The sequence below is a fragment of the Balaenoptera physalus genome (assembly GCF_965194825.1).
Source record: "Balaenoptera physalus genome assembly, chromosome: 4".
Taxonomy (NCBI): Eukaryota; Metazoa; Chordata; class Mammalia; order Artiodactyla; family Balaenopteridae; genus Balaenoptera; species Balaenoptera physalus.
In genome coordinates, this window is record NC_138891.1 from 35,915,212 (window position 1) to 35,936,611 (window position 21,400).

The 21,400-nt window shown below is 36.4% G+C and overlaps 1 protein-coding gene across 1 annotated transcript in view; it reads right to left on the minus strand.

Annotated features, from left to right (window-relative positions):
• Positions 1 to 858: 858 nt before the first annotated feature.
• GPR149 (G protein-coupled receptor 149) overlaps positions 859 to 21,400 on the minus strand; it is an 84,470-nt gene continuing 63,928 nt past the window's right edge. Inside the window, exon 4 of the mRNA XM_082459555.1 lies at positions 859 to 3,979. Coding sequence (XP_082315681.1) covers positions 3,407 to 3,979 — 573 coding nt within the window. The 3' untranslated portion in view covers positions 859 to 3,406. The remainder of the gene's footprint in view (positions 3,980 to 21,400) is intronic.

Here is a 21,400-nt window from a genome sequence, read left to right on the forward strand (position 1 = left end):
ACTGAGATCACTCTTACGAGCAGTCAACCATGCTTACCCTACTCCTACCATGATGAAGCCCCATTAAAGGCTGGACACCAAGATTCGTTCCTTGTTGGCAATACTCCATGCGTTTTGTCACACATTGACGCTAGGGAAGTACTGCTGTTCCTGACTCCACGGGGAGAGGAAAACAGAAGCTCCACACTTAGGCCTTTTTTCTGGATTGTGCTGTATGTGCTTCTTCTCTTGGCTGATTTTGATCCATATCCTTTCCTTGTAATATACCATAACTGTGAGTATACAACTTTCAAGGAGTTCTGTGAGTTCTTCTAGTGAATTATTAAAATTGATAGTGGCTTAGGGAACACCCTGAACTTGCACGTGGTGTCAGAAGTGAGGGAAGTCTCGCGTGGACTGTGTGCTCACGGTCCGTTCACAGTATATATGTTTGTTTTGGTTTTGTTTGCAGTTATATTCCTATGTACCTAGAACTATTTTTAGCATGAAATAGCATTCATTAAATATTATGATGACTACATGAATGAAAGTAGCTGAATAGTATAAGAAATTAAGAGAAAATCTATTTATGAAATCCAATACTACAGAACTATGTTGAGAAAAAGCTTCCAAGTAATGCATAACCAAGCCTTTTTTTTTTAATTCTAAGTAATACTGTGATACTCGCTGTCTTCAAAATGGTTGCCTCTGTCAGTCATAATTCTTGGAAGTCTTTGGGATTATGTAATACGTGTTTATATTTGGGGAAATCTTAGGAATTATATCTTTTCAGTTTATAAGAGCCACCACCAGATGGTGATATTTTTATTAGGTAAATAGTTTTTGTTTTCAGATACATCAATTTATAGAGAAAAGAGATAAACTATATGAAATAGAGCATTTATTAATAATAAGAACAATATAACAATGCAAAGGTAAGATATTTAAATATAGCACAAAATATCTATAAGGGTATGTCCTATACCAGAATGCATTTTTACAATTGTAATCACGTTAAAGAGAAAGTAGACTTTATACCGGTGTAGCTGAACCATCCCCTCTCTTAACAGGGATTGGTAGGAGCTGTTCATGCTTAGGCATAGCCCCCTGTAGATTTTTCTCGTAGATCCACTACTGTTGCCTTGAAGTTTGAAGTGTTACAGGTTAGTAATGTGATGCCAAAGTCTGTGGCTTTGCGGTAAGTAATCCTGGTATTGTATGAATACGTCTGAACTTTTAAGTGGATCCATTATACAGTTAATTCAACAACAAAGGACAGTTAAATGGGGATACAATATCCTAGGTTATTTGTTTGTTTGTATTTCAATTCCCCCAGCACAGGCCCAAGTCCAGTGGAAAGAAAATGGAACACAGGAGAGAAAATGGGTATTACTGTCTTCCAATCCAATCCTTGTATTCTTTAAATCTTGTTTGTCATCATCTTCTCCTCTCTACTCAAAGTACTGTGCAGTTATAAAGGATTTGTCTTTCTGATTTTCTTCAGTTTTATTATGATTCTGTTTCTAATTTCCTTGCTGCCAGAAATTATACTTTAAGCAGCAAAATCACTTTTCTCTTTTATAAAATTATACATCTAAATTTAATGTATCAAAACCTACCTTTTACAAAGCATTATTAGAATATTCACTTCAACTTTTGCTTTTATAACAGACATTTAATGCTGTTGATTTATAACATCAGATTGATCTGGCCATTTGTCGTTATGTTAGATTAACCCTCAAGTTTGGAGATTAAAAAGTATTACCTTAAGTTAGATGTATTTGTAATGAGAATACATCTGAATTTGAATTTATATGTTATGCATTATTTGAGGCTTTCTTTACAAACATGACTAGTGGCATTACATTTGCTTCCCAAGTTTAGATAATGATATATTGAGAAGTTAGGTGAAAGATAGGGAAAGTCCATTGAGATAATTATTTTGAAAATAACTTCTTGGTAGCAAAATAATCATCTGAAGATAAAACAGTCTGAAAGCCCATGTCAAGTTATTTAGAATTCTGATTCAATATAATGAAATAGAAACCAGAATAAATCATTTAAAAAATGATTCACTCAGTCTGTAAATAATAACTAAGATATGTGAGTTGAGAGTGTACAAAGTTTAAAACTGTAAAATGTCAACTCAGTAACTTTGGAAAATAAACATTTAGGTAATACATTCAATATATGTTTACAGAAAGATCAGAATAAAGCAATTTGAGGAAAAGTCACTTCCTAATTTTTTTTTGAAATATACATTACTAATATTCTGACAAGGTGATATCTGCATTTTTGCAATGTAACATATTTAAAATTAATCTTGATATGTATACCTCACAATCACTTAATAAAGTATATTGAATTGTTTCTTTGCTTGAGATACACATATCTTTGGGAAGGAAATGAAAAAGCACCTAAACTTAGAATAATATGTGAACTAAAATTTTCTGTGCTTCAAGAGTGGCGAAGAAGGTTTGCCATATCTGCCTCTTTAGAAACAGATACTTTTGTTTGGACTTAGAGGATTTTTCCTCTGCTCTGCCCAGAAGTTTTTAGTCTACTTGGGTGCACCTCACAGAACTTAATCTTACAGTGTTTTTCCCTAGTTTCTGTTCAAATAAACAAAAGAATTCTAGAAATGATAAGTATGCATCTACAAACTTTTCCAATATGTTTAAGAGCTACTTCCAATTCTACTTCTAACATACAACATATCTGTTTTAAGAGCAGTCAACTTACTGAAAAGGTGAAAGGAAAACCCTCATATTTAAGAGAGAAAGAAAAAAAAATTCAGTAAACAATTTGTATTTTATAGAAATGAAGGGAACAACTATTTACAGACTAGGGACATGCATGTTTCAAAGTTGGAAGCTAATTTGCCATTTTATACAGGAGTATATTTCCTAGACATCAGTGTAAAGCTAAAGCAGTAACTGTAATAATAAGCTTACTTTGCTAGCCACATTTAGGCAAGCCTCTTCAAATACAACTCAGAGTTTTGCTACATTTCTTCTATTCCCAAAATATTTTCCCCCTTGCTGTAAAGGCCAACTTTATGTGTAGAAACACATGCATGAGAACAGTGTATTCATTGAGCTTATACAATTTTCTGTTTACTCTGAGGTTGACAAACATAGGCGAAAACATTAGTAAACAAGACCAAGGTTTGATTTAGAAAAGGTTTTAGAAATCAGATAAGAAACAGAATCTTATAATTGCCACAGTGTGTGATCTATAAGTAACACATCAAAAGCACTCAAGTGTTTGCACTAGTTCCAGCTGTTTGCACTAAAAATAATGAAGTCTGTAAAGCTTATGTAAACCAACAAATAAAAAAGGAAATCAAATAGCCTCAGAACAAAGGTGTTAATTTAGTAGTTTGAAGTTGCAGAGCCATTCTTGCCTTTATTAGGCCAAATGATCACTAGTTATCCTTGCTTTCTTCTTCTCTTTTCCTATAAGCTTTATTTAACAGCTGGATTTCCTCCTGGTAGCCATCCCTCTCTTGGCTCTGCCTTTTACTGTTCTGCCTGTGTGCTTCAACAGTGTCTGGAATGGAGATGTTGATATCACCATCGGGATTACTTGTGGGTAAAAAGAGAGAATATGAGGCTGTTTCCCCTAAATCACACGAAACAAATCTGTTTTCTTTCCGTGAGTAGCGCAGGGAAGGAGATCTGACCTGTGTGGAGGACTGGCTGATGTTGCTAATAATTGACACCGTGTCCAAGGCCTCTTCATTATCACAAATTTCAAGAACCTCCAAGTGTATTTTCACGCTGGTGTCCGCAAATGTGGAGGGAGAATCTTCTGAGTTTGGTTCATGGCCAACACTTTTGGATCGATAGACTTCTATTTTCTTAGAGGCTGGGGTTATTTTTTGTCCTTCTGTGCTCACCTCATAGGTAGAAAGAGAGAGGGTTTTCCCTGTTGGGGCTTGGAGAGACACGGTCCCCTGGAATGCACACAGGGGAATGGCCAGGGCACCACCGGAACGCTGGGGACAAAAACAAAATGGTTATTATTGAAAACTGGTGTCTGAGATTGGACCATTTAGTAATTCATTTTATTCATCAAAATGGTAAAGTTTTTCTATTTCAAATCCAATTCCATGGAAACCTTTTACAGGTATGAGATTGAAATTCTGTCACCAAAGCTCTGTAGCTTAGTTTCTCCTAGGTCAAATACTACATCTAAATGAGGGCAGTCAGAAACCTATCTTTGAGGATAAAGGGACATATTTCCACAGTTTAAGGCAAAATTTGTGCACTGTGGCCAGCAGGAGATGGGCAGAATATGGGCATAAAATCGAATGCATATTTACACTCTGGAATTGCTTTTATATTTTTGTAACATGTTCAGTTACATTAAAAAGCTTTTATAGGTTGAAAGAAATGCAGACTGTGTTATCAAAATGCACTTTTTTTTTCCTGTTTAGTATGCCAGAGAGAGTGACACCTGTGAAACTATGGTCCAAATTAAATACAAAGAATATTTCGACTGTAGGTTTGAGCACACAGAAGAGGAACCAAATGTCACCAGAAGTGTGTGGTACAGTGTGCTTACTTTTCCACAGAGAAATCAGTCATTAAAGTAAACCCAGTAATAGAGAATGCCCTCACATCCCTGCAAAACTTTTATATTTCAAAGTATTAAAATTTTGTTTTTAAACTGTACTCACCACTGAGAACTGCTTAAGAAATGAAGACTATTTCTTATGATAGTCTGTACTTTATATTGTTGATTCATGCCTTCATACTTTCAGTTGACTCTTTTTGATTACATGTTAGTTTCAGAAGAAGACAGTAACGTGCCAACCTTAGAGCAGTGGTGCTAAAAGCTAGATCCCCAGACCAGCATTATCTGCATCACCTGGTAACTTATAAGAAATGCGATTTTTGGGTCCTACCCCAGACCTACTGAATTAGAAACGCTAGGGGTGGGGTTCAGCAGCCTGTATTTTAACAAGCCCTCTAGGTGATTCTGTTGCATGGTGAGATTCAAGATCCATTGCTGTAACTAAAGAAATGCTGTAGCCCAGAAAGAGAAGGTGAGGGGAGGGGTGGTTAACAGACTCTTTTTATACGTGTGCCCACCATCTGTAAAGCCTGGAATTACTCACTGGATTGGCTTAAATGTGTCTTTCCACCAGGGGAATGGGCGTGAGGGCTCTTAATGTTTTGTCAATTTAGGATGATCACCCTTCCCAGTTTGCCTGTGACTGTCCCAGTCTTAGCACTGAAATTCCTGCATCCCAGGAAGCCTCTCAGTCCCAGGGAAACCAGGGTGGTTGGTTACCCTATCTTCCATGGGCATTTTGTATCTGGACCTAAGAGTAGCTAGAGAAAGCCTAGGACCAGGGTCCCACATTAAAGAACAGTTTGTATTCTCATCTACTTAGGGAAACTTTAAGGGAGGATACATCATGAGCTTCGTTCGGGTGGCTTCATGCCACACCTATTGAATTTCGGGACCAAGAAAAATACAGTCTAGGATGTGTGAGACATTGCACTAGTCTTTCCCAGTTATTCCCTATGGAGTAGGCTTCAATTCTGTTTATCCATAAAGGGACCTGGGGACCTAAATTTAGGGCCTTGCACCCTAAAGGGCCATAAACTTTGAAAACTTACACCATAAAGATCAGTTTGCCCTTCTGCTGAGGCAGAACTTAACCAACTTCACTTGTGTGAAGTTGACTGAAGCAAAAGAGACAGAGGGAAAATACTTAAGTTCATTACTATACGAGAGCATTGTTTGAGTGCTTTTGGTAAAGGAGGAGTGCCTTCATTTATTTTTTATTCATCATTCATTAAACATTTTCTGAATATTATCTGCAAGTTTCTAAGCTTGCACTGGATGCATTCAAAGACCTCACAGATGGTTGGGTGGGAAAGACATGTAAGAAAGTAAAAATTTCATCTCTAACTATAGTAATAGAGCTAGGAACCAAGCTGAAAGGTGTTCAAGGAATTACCACCTCTGACTGATAGAGAGATTTCATGTAGGGGTGGCATTTGAAATTGATCTTAAGAATCAAGAAAAGATCAACAGTTTTAAAGCCTTGCTTTCTGAGTAATAAATCATGAGTTTAAGGGCGAACCTAAAAACTTTCCATCCTGAGAAAAAGTCAGAAATTTCTGTTTCTTTTTTAAAACAAAATTTACCAAGACATTATTTAATCAGAAAATTTGACTGTAATTTAATAATGTGAATTTTAAGTACAGCCTTCTTTATTCTGAGAGCTAGTTAACCTGAAAGCTGACCTCCTTACATTATACTTTATTGCAAGGAGAAAAAACATCCCTAATCAGTACTTTAAAACTTGTTCATAAGTTTTCTCTTTGGCATGGTATGCTATATAAACAAAGCCCTATGGAGTATGCTAGTTTAAAAAAGATGAGATGAGAGAACTAAGTTATCAGCACCCAGCAGTATTGGCATATTTTTTTAAAAGAACTTTCACTGTAGGATCAACAGCATAGCCATATTTTTATATGTACCAACTTGCATCACTGATGAGCAGTTAATATAAAAGCAAAAGCAAATGTGATTTTTTTTGCATCTGATTTTATACATCCAAATATTGCAGATTTCAATAGCTCCCCCATACTAACCTCATCTTCAAATGAAAAAACAAGCTTTACTGAGTTATCAAATGACAGCTCATTAAAATTGGCATCTGAGAGCTGTATAGTGCCATAGTTTAGCTAAGTATGAAGTCTGATTATTCTGAAATAAAACACAGAGTGCTGAGTTATCAAAATTATTTTCTGAAACATTCAAAAGACTATGATTGAGAGTCATAGAAGTAAAAACACAGAAACAGATTATATAGAAATAGATCTGAGCACACTTTATACTCTTAATTCAAAATTGGAAGGTTAGTTTCAGGAAAACAGTACTGTCACTTTAAGCTAATTCAGTTATTTTAATTTTACTGGTTATGAAAGTATTTAATGTATAAGTTATTTTGGTTTTAGATTTGTATAAGAAGTACAAGTGTAAGGTGTTTACACCAAATTTTGTGTGTCTTTAAGCAAAATCATAAAATTTGATTTGACAATGAGGTTTATATAATTTTTTCTTTTTTGTCTATTATTTAAGTTAGAGAAACATTGCTCTAGGTGAGGGAAAATGGAGCTTGAACTAACGGAGCATAATAGAGATTCAGGGAGGGAACTGACAGAATTTGAGTAAAACCAACAGGATTTTCCTCCTCTTTTAGGATATGGAAGGAGGACTAAAATGGAGAGAGATTAGAAGCTAGGAGAACAGACGAATTGAACCACTGTTATATACTAGGACTTGATTAGCTGGTAGGTCTATAGCAATGGAATGAACAGACTCTCATATCTTAAGAGCCCATAGAATGCAGAAATACTGAAGCTTATAAACAATTGCATCTCCCTGTGATTTGTGCTACAATAGACCCAGGCTGGAGTATTGTGAGAATATGGAAGAATATGGAAAATATGGAAGAATATGGAGAATATGGTTTCTGTTACTTTGAAAGAAATCTGCTTTAGGCAGGGATGGTGGATCATGGGTTTTCTGCCCAGGGTTTTCTAACCTAGGTGGAGTGAGGGAAAAGGAGGTCTGAAAAAAAAAGTTAGAAATAAATAGGAGACAAAAGAAACAATGTTTCCACATGGGAAAACTCTATATTGTAAATATGGCAATTTTCTTTTACTTTATTGGTTTAATACAATTTTAATAAAAATTCCAATGGAATTTTATTTTAGAACTTGGAAAGTTTCTTCTAAGATTTACTTGCAAGAGTAAATGCTTATGGATAACCAAGAATGTGGAAACAGACTAATGAGGTGACTTTGCAAATATAATATGAAGCTACGTAATTAAGACAGACTTTGCAAATATAATATGAAGCTACGTAATTAAGACAGGGTGTTAATGGCAAGATTTGATCAATCACGCAGAGTCAAGAAACCAGACATAGTATATCATGAATATAGCATTTCAAAATAAGGATTCAAGTGAGCTTTTACATATTATTGGCTATTCATTACAAAATTAAGTTAGACCCCTTTTCATGTTATATGCAAAAATGATTTCTTGAGTCTTAATAATTCTTTTAAAATCCTGAGTGAAGAAGACCTTTCCAAATCAGGAATGAAAATCAGAAATGACAAAGTACAAGATGGACAGATTTGATTGCAGAAAAACTAAAAATATCTGTGTAGAAATATATGCTGAAAGCAATGGTAAAAGACAAATGGCAGCCTGGGAGACAATATTTGTAGTGTGCATAAAACAAAGTTTAATAGCCATAATATGGAGACTTTCTCCCAAATCAATAAGATAAACATCCCAGTTGGAAAGTGAAAATAGGAAGTGAGTAAAGCAATTAAAGGAAGAAATATAAATGGAGAATAAACATATGAAAAGATATGCAATTTCACTGATAATCAAAAAAAGGTGTAAGTAAAAACACTTGATTATTTTTAGCATCTCAGATTGCCCTCCATCAAAAAAAATAAAAAATCAAGAAAAAGAAAAAAAAGATGCCATCTTTCAAGTGTATTTTGATTGTATTTGACTATAAAATAAAAACTACATATACTTACCAGCAATCCTATTTCTGTAAGTCAATTCCACCACCAGATATTCAACCCATAGTAATGTCTATTTCAGCACTGTTCTAAAGTAGAAATACCCTAAATGTCCATCATTCAGAAAATAGTTGAATGAATTATGGTACAGTAATATACTAGAAAACTCTCTTGAAAGAATGAGGTAAAACTATGAGTTGTGCCTGGGTTAAATAATTTCAATACATTTTAAGTTACAAAAGCAAATTACAAAGTAATATGTATGGTATAATCTAGTTTTCTTGCAGAAAAACACCACAAATCAACCCAGAAAATTACACATGTATAGGAATAAAAAATACACAGACACAAACACACCTGTATACTATAGGCACAGAAAAAGGTTTGAAAGGCTACATACCAAACAATTCTTTTCTCTGTAAGTGGATGGGAGGGAGGATTTTTTTTTTTTTTTAATTTTTGGCTGCATTGGGTTCTCGTTGCTGCACGCAGGCTTTCTTTTAGTTGCGGTGAGTGAGGGCTACTCTTCGTTGCGGTGCGCGGGCTCTAGGCGCACAGGCTTCAGTAGTTGTGGCGCATAGGCTCAGTAGTTATGGCACACGGGCTTAGTTGCTCCGCGGCATGTGGGATCTTCCCAGACCAGGGCTCGAACCCGTGTCCCCTGCATTGGCAGGCAGATTCTTAACCACTGCACAACCAGGGAAGCCCTGAAGGGAGGATTTTGAGTATTATATTTTTAAATTATTTGATGATTTTGCTCATGGAAGTTGATTAGGTAGTAGAAGAGGCAGAGAGTGGAAAATATCACTAGAAGGAAATCTAGAATACAAGGGTAGGGTGATGCCTATGATAGTAATCAGTCTCAGGGTTCAATTAGGTAGTCAGAATGGGGTTTGTGCTGCTTTGGGGGTTTGTGCTACATTTGGGGTTTGTGTTGCATTGGGGGTTTATGCTATTTTTAGGTCAGGAGAGAGGAGACAAGCTGGATGAAGGGTACTGTCTCAAAATTTTGCCCTAACAGTTTGGTTGGTTAGAATGAGAGTCCCCATTGGGGTACAGCTTATTTTCCATTCACACTTTAAAAGTGTAGACAATGGCACTTACAATAAGAAAAATAAAAATTTTTCATTATTAGAAAGGAAAAGGATCCTCTGATCCTAGGCAGGCACAAATTTATAGCACTCTCAAAGTGGCCAGGGTCTGTAATGAGTCAGATTCTCCTCATTAATTTTACTGGAAAAACTACTATAAACATTTGAGTCCAACAAGATGTCAATGTAAACAATGAGTTCAAATAAACAAAGAATTCCACTTCAGAAAAACAAACAAGCAAACAAAGAAATACTATAGATCTTGAGTCACAAACTACAGTTCAGCCCACAGGTTTACAAACCATTCTAAAAGTTCAAGAACAATTTCAAAAAGGGACTAAAATAAAAAGCAATAAAATCCTAAGAGAAAATTAATTGTAAGAAGGAGATAATACAAAAGACTGTTAATATTTGGTTTAATTTTTCTTGATTTTTGTACTGGGTTGAATAGCGTCCTCTCCAAAATTCATATCCACCCATGACCTGTGAATATGACCTTATTTGGAAATAACATCTTTGCAGATGTACTCAAATTAGGATGAAGTCATACTGGATTAGAGTGAGCCTTAATCCCAATAACTGGTGTCCTTTTAAGAAAAGAGAAATTTGGACATAGACTCATATAGGGAAGATGGACATGTGAAGAAGGAGACAGCATTTGGAGTTATGCTGTCATGAACCAGGATAGAATCCTCCTCTAGAGCCTCAGAGGAACATGGTCCTGCTGACACCTTGATTTTGGATTTCTGGCCTCCAGAAATGTGAGTCAATAGATTTCTGTTGTTTAAGCTATCCAACTTGTTACAGCTGCCCTAGGAAACTAATACAATGTTTTATGCAAAGAGGCACAAAAATACATATGCATATACACGTTTTGCAAAGTCGTAGGACTGCCTGTTTTCCTGTGGAGACTGGAACTATGTGGCATTTCTGTCAAATCCACATAGAATGTAATCTCCTCAAGGGAAGGGAACATTTCCTTGTTGATCTTTATTTTTTCTGCTACTGCTGTCTCTAACAGTGGCTGGCACATCACAGCCCCTCAAAAAATATTTGTTGAGTGAATAAATGTGTGCATGAATGAATGAATCTGCAGCATTGACTTTGTAGGGTTTTTAGATTCCATATCTTAACTTTTTTTTTTTTTTGAAGTATAGTTGATTTACAATGTTGTGTTAATTTCTGCTGTACAGCAAAGTGATTCAGTTATACATATATATACATTCTTTTAAAAATTCTTTTCCATTATGGTTTATCACAGGATATTGAATATAGTTCCCAGTGCTATACAATAGGACCTTATTTATCTTAACTTTCTAAAGCACAAAGCATAAGATCAATTTTTAAAACTACAGGTTTCCCTTGATATATGAAAGTAGAGCGTTCAGGTGAAAATTTACATAACTTGAAATGGCGTAAAGTGAAGAAGCAATTACCCTAGGACACATCTTGCCAATAGATGCACAAAATTAATTGAGATAAAGCACAGATGCTCATAGACACAGTTCAAAGCTATGGCGGCTTGATGCCGAGATGCTGAGTATATTTTTCAGAGAAGGAGCTGAGCGCTGCGATTCTCGCAGCTCTGGGTGTGCTCTGCTTCTATAAAGGCTTGTTGCAAAACAAAAACTGAATGTTATTTTCACTTTTTGCCTTTCTTATTTAAGGCAAAAATCCTCTTTGGATTTCTTTCAGTTAGCGAAAACTGGTACTGATGTAGGTCTTTCGTAAAAGCGAAGTGGAATAAAAGTGAATTTTTGAAAAGCAGCGAACACCTGTATTGTTGTTTAAAATTTATCTATTTTTATTTTAACAGCCCTATATAATACCTGATGATAGTTACAAGTGCATCAGAAGGTCATATTGGAACATATTCTTTTTTGAAAATAAAATAGGATATTGAGGGACTGAATTGTATGTGAAAGTTTATTGCATTATAAAAAATGGTAGATTCAGAGAACATAAAACTACTCATTTCGTAGTCTCTGCTTTCTTTCCATTTAAAAGCCTATGAATTAGCATATGCTGTCAGGAATAGTGCCAATCCATTATTGCTGTATTCCTGAGTGTAGGTGGCTGGGAGCTTTTTTATTTGAAAATGAAAAGCGGTTTTCAAAACCTCAGAAATGCTTCAGAAGGAGAGATCATGCCATGTAAACACATTAGCACAAATAATCTGCTGTGATAATTGATTCAGACTAACTGACCTTGAGCATAATGAACTTTTTATTTCTTCACTATAAGCCTCTAAGTGAAATCAGGGTGAAATTATAATATAAAAGAGTTGCTCCAAAATATCTCTCCTAACAGGTGAAGTTTCTGTTGATTATCTGAATCATTCAATTTATGACAGATGTATTACAGCATGTAGGATCATAGGACTCACCAGAGACCATTTTATAAAGGGAGAACTGACAGCCAGAGAAGTGAAACTACCTGCCCAGGGTCACACAGGTAATAGTAGTAGGACTGGCACCAGGACTCAGGTGTCATAACTCCCAGTTAAAGGCTCTTCCCACTGCACTATGTTGTTACTCTGAAAGAAATCTGCTTAGCCAGGGATGGTGGATCAAGGGTTTTCTGCACAGGAAGCTAGAATTCTATCACTAACTCATGAATAATCCAAGTGACTGACAATTTTAATCTAAATTAAAATCATATAGATGATTTAGGTGACTTTCAGGCATCAAAAAGTACAGACATTGAGGAATTAAGTCAAGCAGACCATCTAAGAGACCTTGGAGGAGAAGAGATAGGGAAACAAAAAAAATAGCAGGGAGAGTGAGAACTTTGTAAGAAAAACAATAAACTAGACTTTTAATAATTTACTTCTGGAATTTTATTTAAAACTGTGTGACTACTATATTTTCATATATTCAAGTCCCCAAATATTCCTTGTGTCATCCTGTCGCCTTCATTTAAATCTTTAGTAAACCAAAAAGAAGAACACACATGAAGTGCTTAAAGAAAAGAGTAAGAGTGAGAAAATAAGGGCCTCTATAAAGGTCCTATTATGTGGCATGGGAAGTGTTAGGTATTTTAACACATTTCCCATTTAATTCTCAAAGACCTTCGAGCTATACATTAAGATTTGCCTTGTTAGTGATGAAAAGTCTCACAACTGAGTGACAGATTTAGGATTGATATTCATCATAACAAATATTTACTGATCTGCTGAACACAGCCCATATATCAGACTTCTTACTAAAGCACTTTATATACATTTTCTTATTTAATTTTCACATCAACCTTATTAAATAGAGACATTCATCACCCCAATTTTATAGAGGACATAATTGAGTCATAGGGAGGTAACTCCAGTTAGTAAATGGCATAGTCAAATCCAAATCCAGGATTATCTGTCTCAAGCCCTCCGTTTTTAGCCGTTTTGCTACTTCAAGGCATAGTGTTAGGGAATAAAACATGAATAACACCTCACTCTCCTAATCCAGCTGGAACCTGCGATGTCATGTGGGAACAAGGGAAAAGGGGGATTTATTCACTTTAGGAAGTGAAGGGAGTATTTAGGGAAGATCTTTAAGAAAAGGGTTTCTACACTTGACTGTAAAAATCCATAAAACTTTATAAACAAACATTTTGTAAATAGAATCTATGCTACAGTAAAAGAATTAACATAATTATAAGAAAAAAAAAAAAAAGGGAATTCCCTGGTGGTCAAGTGGTTAGGACTCGGTGCTTTCACTGCTGTGGGCCCAGACTCAATCCCTGGTTGGGGAACTAAGATCCTGCAAGCCACACGGTGCAGCCAAACAAACAAACAAACAAAACAAAACAAAACCCACCACAATCATTTACATGCAATACTGACATATTGGGCACTTACTGAAAATATATGTACAAAACACTTGGCTAAAAAAGAAATTTAAAATTAGAAAACTCAGAGCATTACTATCATGCACTTTGCAAATACCTCACAAGCACTTATGGCACAGCAAGTGAAGAGCACCAGGCTCCCTGGTAATATTTATGTAACTTTAATATGCTTCCACAAGATTGTTGTAGAACCACCTGAACGTTGTCAAGAATAAAGTCAAATGCCATATTCCAAACTGAAAAAAAAAGAAAAAGAAAAAAAGAAAATGGTTTCTAAATAGGGTCCTAAAAGATAACTTCAGTTGGCAGAAAAGTAGGAAAAATGTAATCCAGGATTGGGGAACAGTAAGAACAAAGGCAATTGGAATTTTGGGGAAATGACATAGTAGAGGGAAATGAGACTGAAAACAGAGTTTGGGCCCAGGGCCAAGAGCCCTCCACCAGGATAACAAGTTCTGATTGTATCCCATAGGCAAGCAGGGACCACCTGTTTTTGTTTATCGAAAGGAAGGAAATTAAGATATATGGAAGGTCTACTATGTACAGGTGCTTCATCCTGGCACTTTACATGTGAAATCTAGTTTAATATAATACTCCATAAGGAAGGTAAAATTATTTTCATTTTATAGATAAATAAACTGAGGTGTGAAGAGGTTAATTAACTTGCTTAGGTTACACAGGAAGTTAAGTTTTGAATTGTGATATATACTCATCTCAGATTCCATATGCTTTCTGCTATGCCTCTTCTGGTCTAACATGATAATTGGGTAGCCTGTGAAATACAGATTGGGGAAGAAGAGTGTGGTGGTAGGGAGACCAATTAGGTAGTTTTTAAAATCATTGTGTACAAAAGAAAAGGGAATCTGAACTTCAGTACTGGTAGTAGAAACACATATGTGGGACGGACTATAGGGGAATTGCATTAGCAAAACTCTTGAGATTGTGGAGGGTCCTGGTGAAATACAGCTATGGAGTCACGTATACCTGTCTTTGAACTCGGTCGAGTCACTGTCTTTGTAATCCTTACCTCTCTAAGCCTCAGTTGTCTCATTTGCAAAATATGAAGAATAAATGAGTTAATGAATGTAAAATGATTAGCTGAGTGCCTCACACAAAGTAAGTGCCCATAAATATTAGCTATTTTTGGGAGGTGAGTAAGAGACAGGAAACCACGATGTTTTTGAGATTCTATTGCTAGTGTCTAGTACTAGTAGTTGAGATAAGGAGCTTAGGAGGATGCTGATAATTTAATGCTACTTTAACAATATTCATCTCCTAGTCATTTTATAATGATTTAAAAATTTTGCCCTGATACTAAAACTAAACAGAGATAATCCAAAAAAGAAAACTACAGAGAGCTATAACTCATTAATATAAATGCAAACATTCTTTTTTTTTTCACACACACACACTGTATTTTATTTTTACAAGAGATAAATAGACTGACACCAAGCATTGTACATGGATGACCACAACAAAAGCAACAATGATTGCAATTACCAAACATGAAACACACTCATACTATGTCATAATATTGACATTCAGTCCAGTAATCCTCCACTGTAACAGCTCCTTTACTTTGCAGTGAAAATTGATTTGTATATTCTTTGCTTCTGAGACCTTGTGGGATTTTTTTTTTTAATTCAGACAGAAAGTCACAAAAATTATACTCATCCTCATCAGTTCACTCAGTCCCATGTAATTAATTTTTTTTTCATCTTGATCTTTTTAATGCAAACATTCTTAACAAATATTAGCAAGTGGCATTAAGCAGTCAATAAAAAGAATTAAGCTTCATGACTAAGTGGGGTTTATTCCAAATGCAAGGCTAGTTTCAATATTCAGGAATAGGTTGATGTGACCCACCATATTAATAGGCTAAAGAAGAAAAATCACATGATTATATGAATTGATGCAGAAAAACTATTTGACAAAATTCAACATCCATTCATGATAAAAGAAAAGTAAGATCAAGAGTAAGTTCCTTTCCTTGATAAAGAGCATCTATAAAAACTCTATAGCTGAGATTAGGACAAGATGGCGGAGTAGAAAGACGTGCTCTCACTCCCTCTGGCAAGAAAACCAGAATCACAACTAGCTGCTGGACAATCATCGACAGGAGGATGCTGGAACTCACCAAAAAAGATACCCCACATCCAAAGACAAGGGAGAAGCCACAATGAGACGGTAGGAGGGGCGCAATCAGAGTAAAATCAAATCCCATAACTGGTGGGTGGGTGACTCACAGACTGGCGAACACTTATACCACAGAAGTCCACCCACTGGAGTGAAGGTTCTGAGCCCCATATCAGGCTTCCCAACCTGGGGGTCCGGCAACGGGAGGAGGAATTCATAGCGAATCAGACTTTGAAGCCTAGTGGGAATTGATTGCTGCACTTCGACAGGACTGGGGGAAACAGAGACCCCACTCTTGGAGGGCGCACACAAAATAGTGTGTGCATCGGGACCCAGGGGAAGGAGCAGTGACCCTGGGGGAGACTGAACCAGACCTAATTGCTGGTGTTGGAGGGTCTCCTGCAGAGGTGGGGGGTGGCTCTGTTTCACCGTGGGGATAAGGACACTGGCGGGTGGAAGTTCTGGGAAGTACTCCTTGGCGTGAGCCCTCCCAGAGTCTGTTATTAGCCCCACCAAAGAGCCCAGGTAGGCTCCAGTGTTGGGTTGCCTCAGGCAAAACAACCAACAGGGAGGGAACCCAGCCCCACCCATCAACAGTCAAGTGGATTAAAGTTTTACTGAGTTCTGACCACCACAGCAACAGTCAGCTCTACCCACCACCAGAGCCTCCCATCAAGCCTCTTAGATGCCTCAACTACCAGAGGGCAGACAGCAGAAGCAAGAAAAACTATAATCCTGCAGCCTGTGGAACAAAAACCACATTCACAGAAAGACAGACAAGATGAAAAGGCAGAGGGCTAAATACCAGATGAAGGAACAAGATAAAACCCCAGAAAAACAACTAAATGAAGTGGAGATAGGCAACCTTCCAGAAAAAGAATTCAGAATAATGATAGTGAAGATGATACAGGACCTCGGAATAAGAATGGAGACAAAGATCGAGAAGATGCAAGAAATGTTTAACAAAGACCTAGAAGAATTAAAGAACAAACAAACAGAGATGAACAATACAATAACTGAAATGAAAACTACACTAGAAGGAATTAATAGCTGAGAGAATAGAATAACTGAGGCAGAAGAACGGATAAGTGACCTGGAAGATAGAATGGTGGAATTCACTGCTGCGGAACAGAATAAAGAAAAAAGAATGAAAAGAAATGAAGACAGCCTAAGAGACCTCTGGGACAACATTAAACACAACAACATTCACATTATAGGGGTCCCAGAAGGAGAAGAGAGAGAGAAAGGACCAGAGAAAATATTTGAAGAGATTATAGTCGAAAACTTCCCTAACATGGGAAATGAAATAGCCACCCAAGTCCAGGAAGTGCAGTGAGTCCCATACAGGATAAACCCAAGGAGAAACACGCTGAGACACATAGTAATCAAATTGGCAAAAATTAAAGACAAAGAAAAATTACTGAAAGCAGCAAGGGAAAAACAACAAATAACATACAAGGGAACTCCCATAAGGTTAACAGCTGATTTCTCAGCAGAAACTCTACAAGCCAGAAGGGAGTGGCATGATATACTTAAAGTGATGAAAGGGAAGAACCTACAACCAAGATTACTCTACCCGGCAAGGATCTCATTCAGATTAGATGGAGAAGTCAAAAGCTTTACAGACAAACAAAAGCTAAGAGAATTCAGCACCACCAAACCAGCTCTACAACAAATGCTAAAGGAGCTTCTCTAAGTGGGAAACACAAGAGAAGAAAAGGACCTACAAAAACAAACCCAAAACAATTAAGAAAATGGTCATAGGAACATACATATCGACAATCACCTTAAATGTGAATGGATTAAATGCTCCAACCAAAAGACACAGGCTGGCTGAATGGATACAAAAACAAGACCCATATATATGCTGTCTACAAGAGACCCACTTCAGACCTAGGGGACACATACAGACTGAAAGTGAGGGGATGGAAAAATATATTACATGCAAATGGAAATCAAAAGAAAGCTGGAGTAGCTATACTCATATCAGATAAAATAGACTTTAAAATAAAGAAGGTTACAAGAGACAAGGAAGGACACTATATAATGATCAAGGGATCAATCCAAGAAGAAGATATAACAATTATAAATATATATGCACCCAACATAGGAGCACCTCAATACATAAGGCAACTGCTAACAGCTATAGAGGAAATCGACAGTAACACAATAATAGTGGGGGACTTTAACACCTCACTTACACCAATGGACAGATCATCCTAAATGAAAATAAATAAGGAAACAGAAGCTTTAAATGACACAATAGACCAGATAGATTTAATTGATATTTATAGGACATTCCATCCAAAAACAGCAGATTACACTTTCTTCTCAAGTGCGCATGGAACATTCTCCAGGCTAGATCACATCTTGGGTCACAAATCAAGCCTCAGTAAATTTAAGAAAATTGAAATCATATCAAGCATCTTTTCTGACCACAACGCTATGAGATTAGAAATGAATTACAGGGAAAAAACCGTAAAAAACACAAACACATGGAGGCTAAACAATACGTTACTAAATAACCAAGAGATCACTGAAGAAATCAAAGAGGAAATCAAAAAATACCTAGAGACAAATGACAATGAAAACACGACGATCCAAAACCTATGGGATGCAGCAAAAGCAGTTTTAAGAGGGAAGTTTATAGCTATACAAGCCTACCTCAAGAAACAAGAAAAATCTCAAGTAAACAATCTAACCTTACACCTAAAGGAACTAGAGAAAGAAGAACAAACAAAACCCAAAGTTGGCAGAAGGAAAGAAATCATAAAGATCAGAGCGGAAATAAATGAAATAGAAACAAAGAAAACAATAGCAAAGATCAATAAAACTAAAAGCTGGTTCTTTGAGAAGATAAACAAAATTGATAAGCCATTAGCCAGACTCATCAAGAAAAAGAGGGAGAGGACTCAAATCAATAAAATTAGAAATGAAAAAGGAGAAGTTACAACAGACACCGCAGAAATACAAAGCATCCTAAGAGACTACTACAAGCAACTCTATGCCAAAAAAATGGACAACCTGGAAGAAATGGACAAATTCTTAGAAAGGTATAACCTTCCAAGACTGAACCAGGAAGAAACAGAAAATATGAACAGACCATTCATAAGTAATGAAATTGAAACTGTGATTAAAAATCTTCCAACAAACAAAAGTCCAGGACCAGATGGCTTCACAGGTGAATTCTATCAAACATTTAGAGAAGAGCTAACACCCATCCTTCTCAAACTCTTCCAAAAAATTGCAGAGGAAGGAACACTCCCAAACTCATTCTATGAGGCCACCATCACCCTGATACCAAAACCAGACAAAGATACTACAAAAAAAGAAAATTACAGACCAATATCACTGATGAACATAGATGCAAAAATCCTCAACAAAATGCTAGCAAACAGACTCCAACAACACATTAAAAGGATCATACACCACGATAAAGTGGGATTTATCCCAGGGATGCAACGATTCTTCAATATATGCAAATCAATCAATGTGATACACCATATTAACAAATTGAAGAAGAAAAACCATATGATCATCTCAATAGATGCAGAAAAAGCTTTTGACAAAATTCAACACCCATTTATGATAAAAACTCTCCAGAAAGTGGGCATAGAGGGAACCTACCTCAACATAATAAAGGCCATATACGACAAACCCACAGCAAACATCATTCTCAATGGTGAAAAACTGAAACCATTTCCTCTAAGATCAGGAATGAGACAAGGATGTCCACTCTCACCACTATTATTCAACATAGTTTTGGAAGTCCTAGCCACGGCAATCAGAGAAGAAAAAGAAATAAAAGGAATACAAATTGGAAAAGAAGAAGTAAAACTGTCACTGTTTGCAGATGACATGATATTATACATAGGGAATCCTAAAGATGCCACCAGAAAACTACTAGAGCTAATCAATGAATTTGGTAAAGTTGCAGGATACAAAATTAATGCACAGAAATCTCTTGCATTCCTATACACTAATGACAAAAAATCTGAAAGAGAAATTATGGAAACACTCCCATTTACCATTGCAACAAAAAGAATAAAATACCTAGGAATAAACCTACCTAGGGAGACAAAAGACCTGTATGCAGAAAACTATAAGACACTGATGAAAGAAATTAAAGATGATACCAACAGATGGAGAGATATACCATGTTCTTGGATTGGAAGAATCAATATTTTGAAAATGACTATACTACTCAAAACAATCTACAGATTCAGTGCAATCCCTATCAAATTACCAATGGCATTTTTTACAGAACTAGAACAAATCATCTTAAAATTTGTGTGGAGGCACAGAAGACCCCAAATAGCCAAAGCAGTCTTGAGGGAAAAAAACGGAGCTCGAGGAATCAGACTCCCGGACTTCAGACTATATTACAAAGCTACAGTAATCAAGACAATATGGTACTGGCACGAAAACAGAAACATAGATCAATGGAACAAGATAGAAAGCCCAGAGATAAACCCACGCACCTATGGTCAACTAATCTATGACAAAGGAGGCAAAGATATACAATGGAGAAAAGACAGTCTCTTCAATAAGTGGTGCTGGGAAAACTGGACAGCTACATGTAAAAGAATGAAATTAGAACACTCCCTAACACCATACCCAAAAATGAACTCAAAATGGATTCGAGACCTAAATGTAAGACCGGACACTATAAAACTCTTAGAGGAAAACATAGGAAGAACACTATTTGACATAAGTCACAGCAAGATCTTTTTTGATCCACCTCCTAGAGTAATGGAAATAAAAACAAAAATAAACAAATGGGACCTAATGAAACTTAAAAGCTTTTGCACAGCAAAGGAAACTACAAACAAGATGAAAAGACAACCCTCAGAATGGGAGAAAATATTTGCAAATGAAGCAACGGACAAAAGATTAATCTCCAAAATACGTAAACAGCTCATTCAGCTCAATATTAAAGAAACAAACAACCCAATCCAAAAATGGGCAGAAGACCTAAATAGACATTTCTCCAAAGGAGACATACAGATAGCCAAGAAGCACATGAAAAGATGCTCAACATCACTAATTATTAGAGAAATGCAAATCAAAACTACAATGAGGTATCACCTCACACTGGTTAGAATGGCCATCATCAGAAAATCTACAAACAACAAATGTTGGAGAGGGTGTGGAGAAAAGGGAACCCTCTTGCACTGTTCGTGGGAATGTAAATTGATACAGCCACTATGGAGAACAATATGGAGGTTCCTTAAAAAACTAAAAATAGAATTACCATATGACCCAGCAATCCCACTACTGGGCATATACCCAGAGAAAACCGTAATTCAAAAAGATGCATGCACCCCAATGTTAATTGCAGCACTATTTACCATAGCCAGGTCATGGAAGCAACCTAAATGCCCATCGACAGACGAATGGATAAAGAAGATGAGGTACATATATACAATGGAATATTACTCAGCCATAAAAAGGAATGAAGTTGAGTCATTTGTTGAGACGTGGAGGGATCTAGAGACTGTCATACAGAGTGAAGTAAGTCAGAAAGAGAAAAACAAATATCGTATATTAACGCATGTATGTGGAACCTAGAAAAATGGTACAGATGAGCCGGTTTGCAGGGCAGAAGTTGAGACACAGATGTAGAGAACAGACATATGGACACCAAGGGGGGAAAACTGCGGTGGGGTGGGGATGGTGGTGTGCTGAATTGGGCAATTGGGATTGACATGTATACAGTGATGTGTATAAAATTGATGACTAATAAGAACCTGCAGTATAAAAAAACAAACAAACAAAACAACTAAT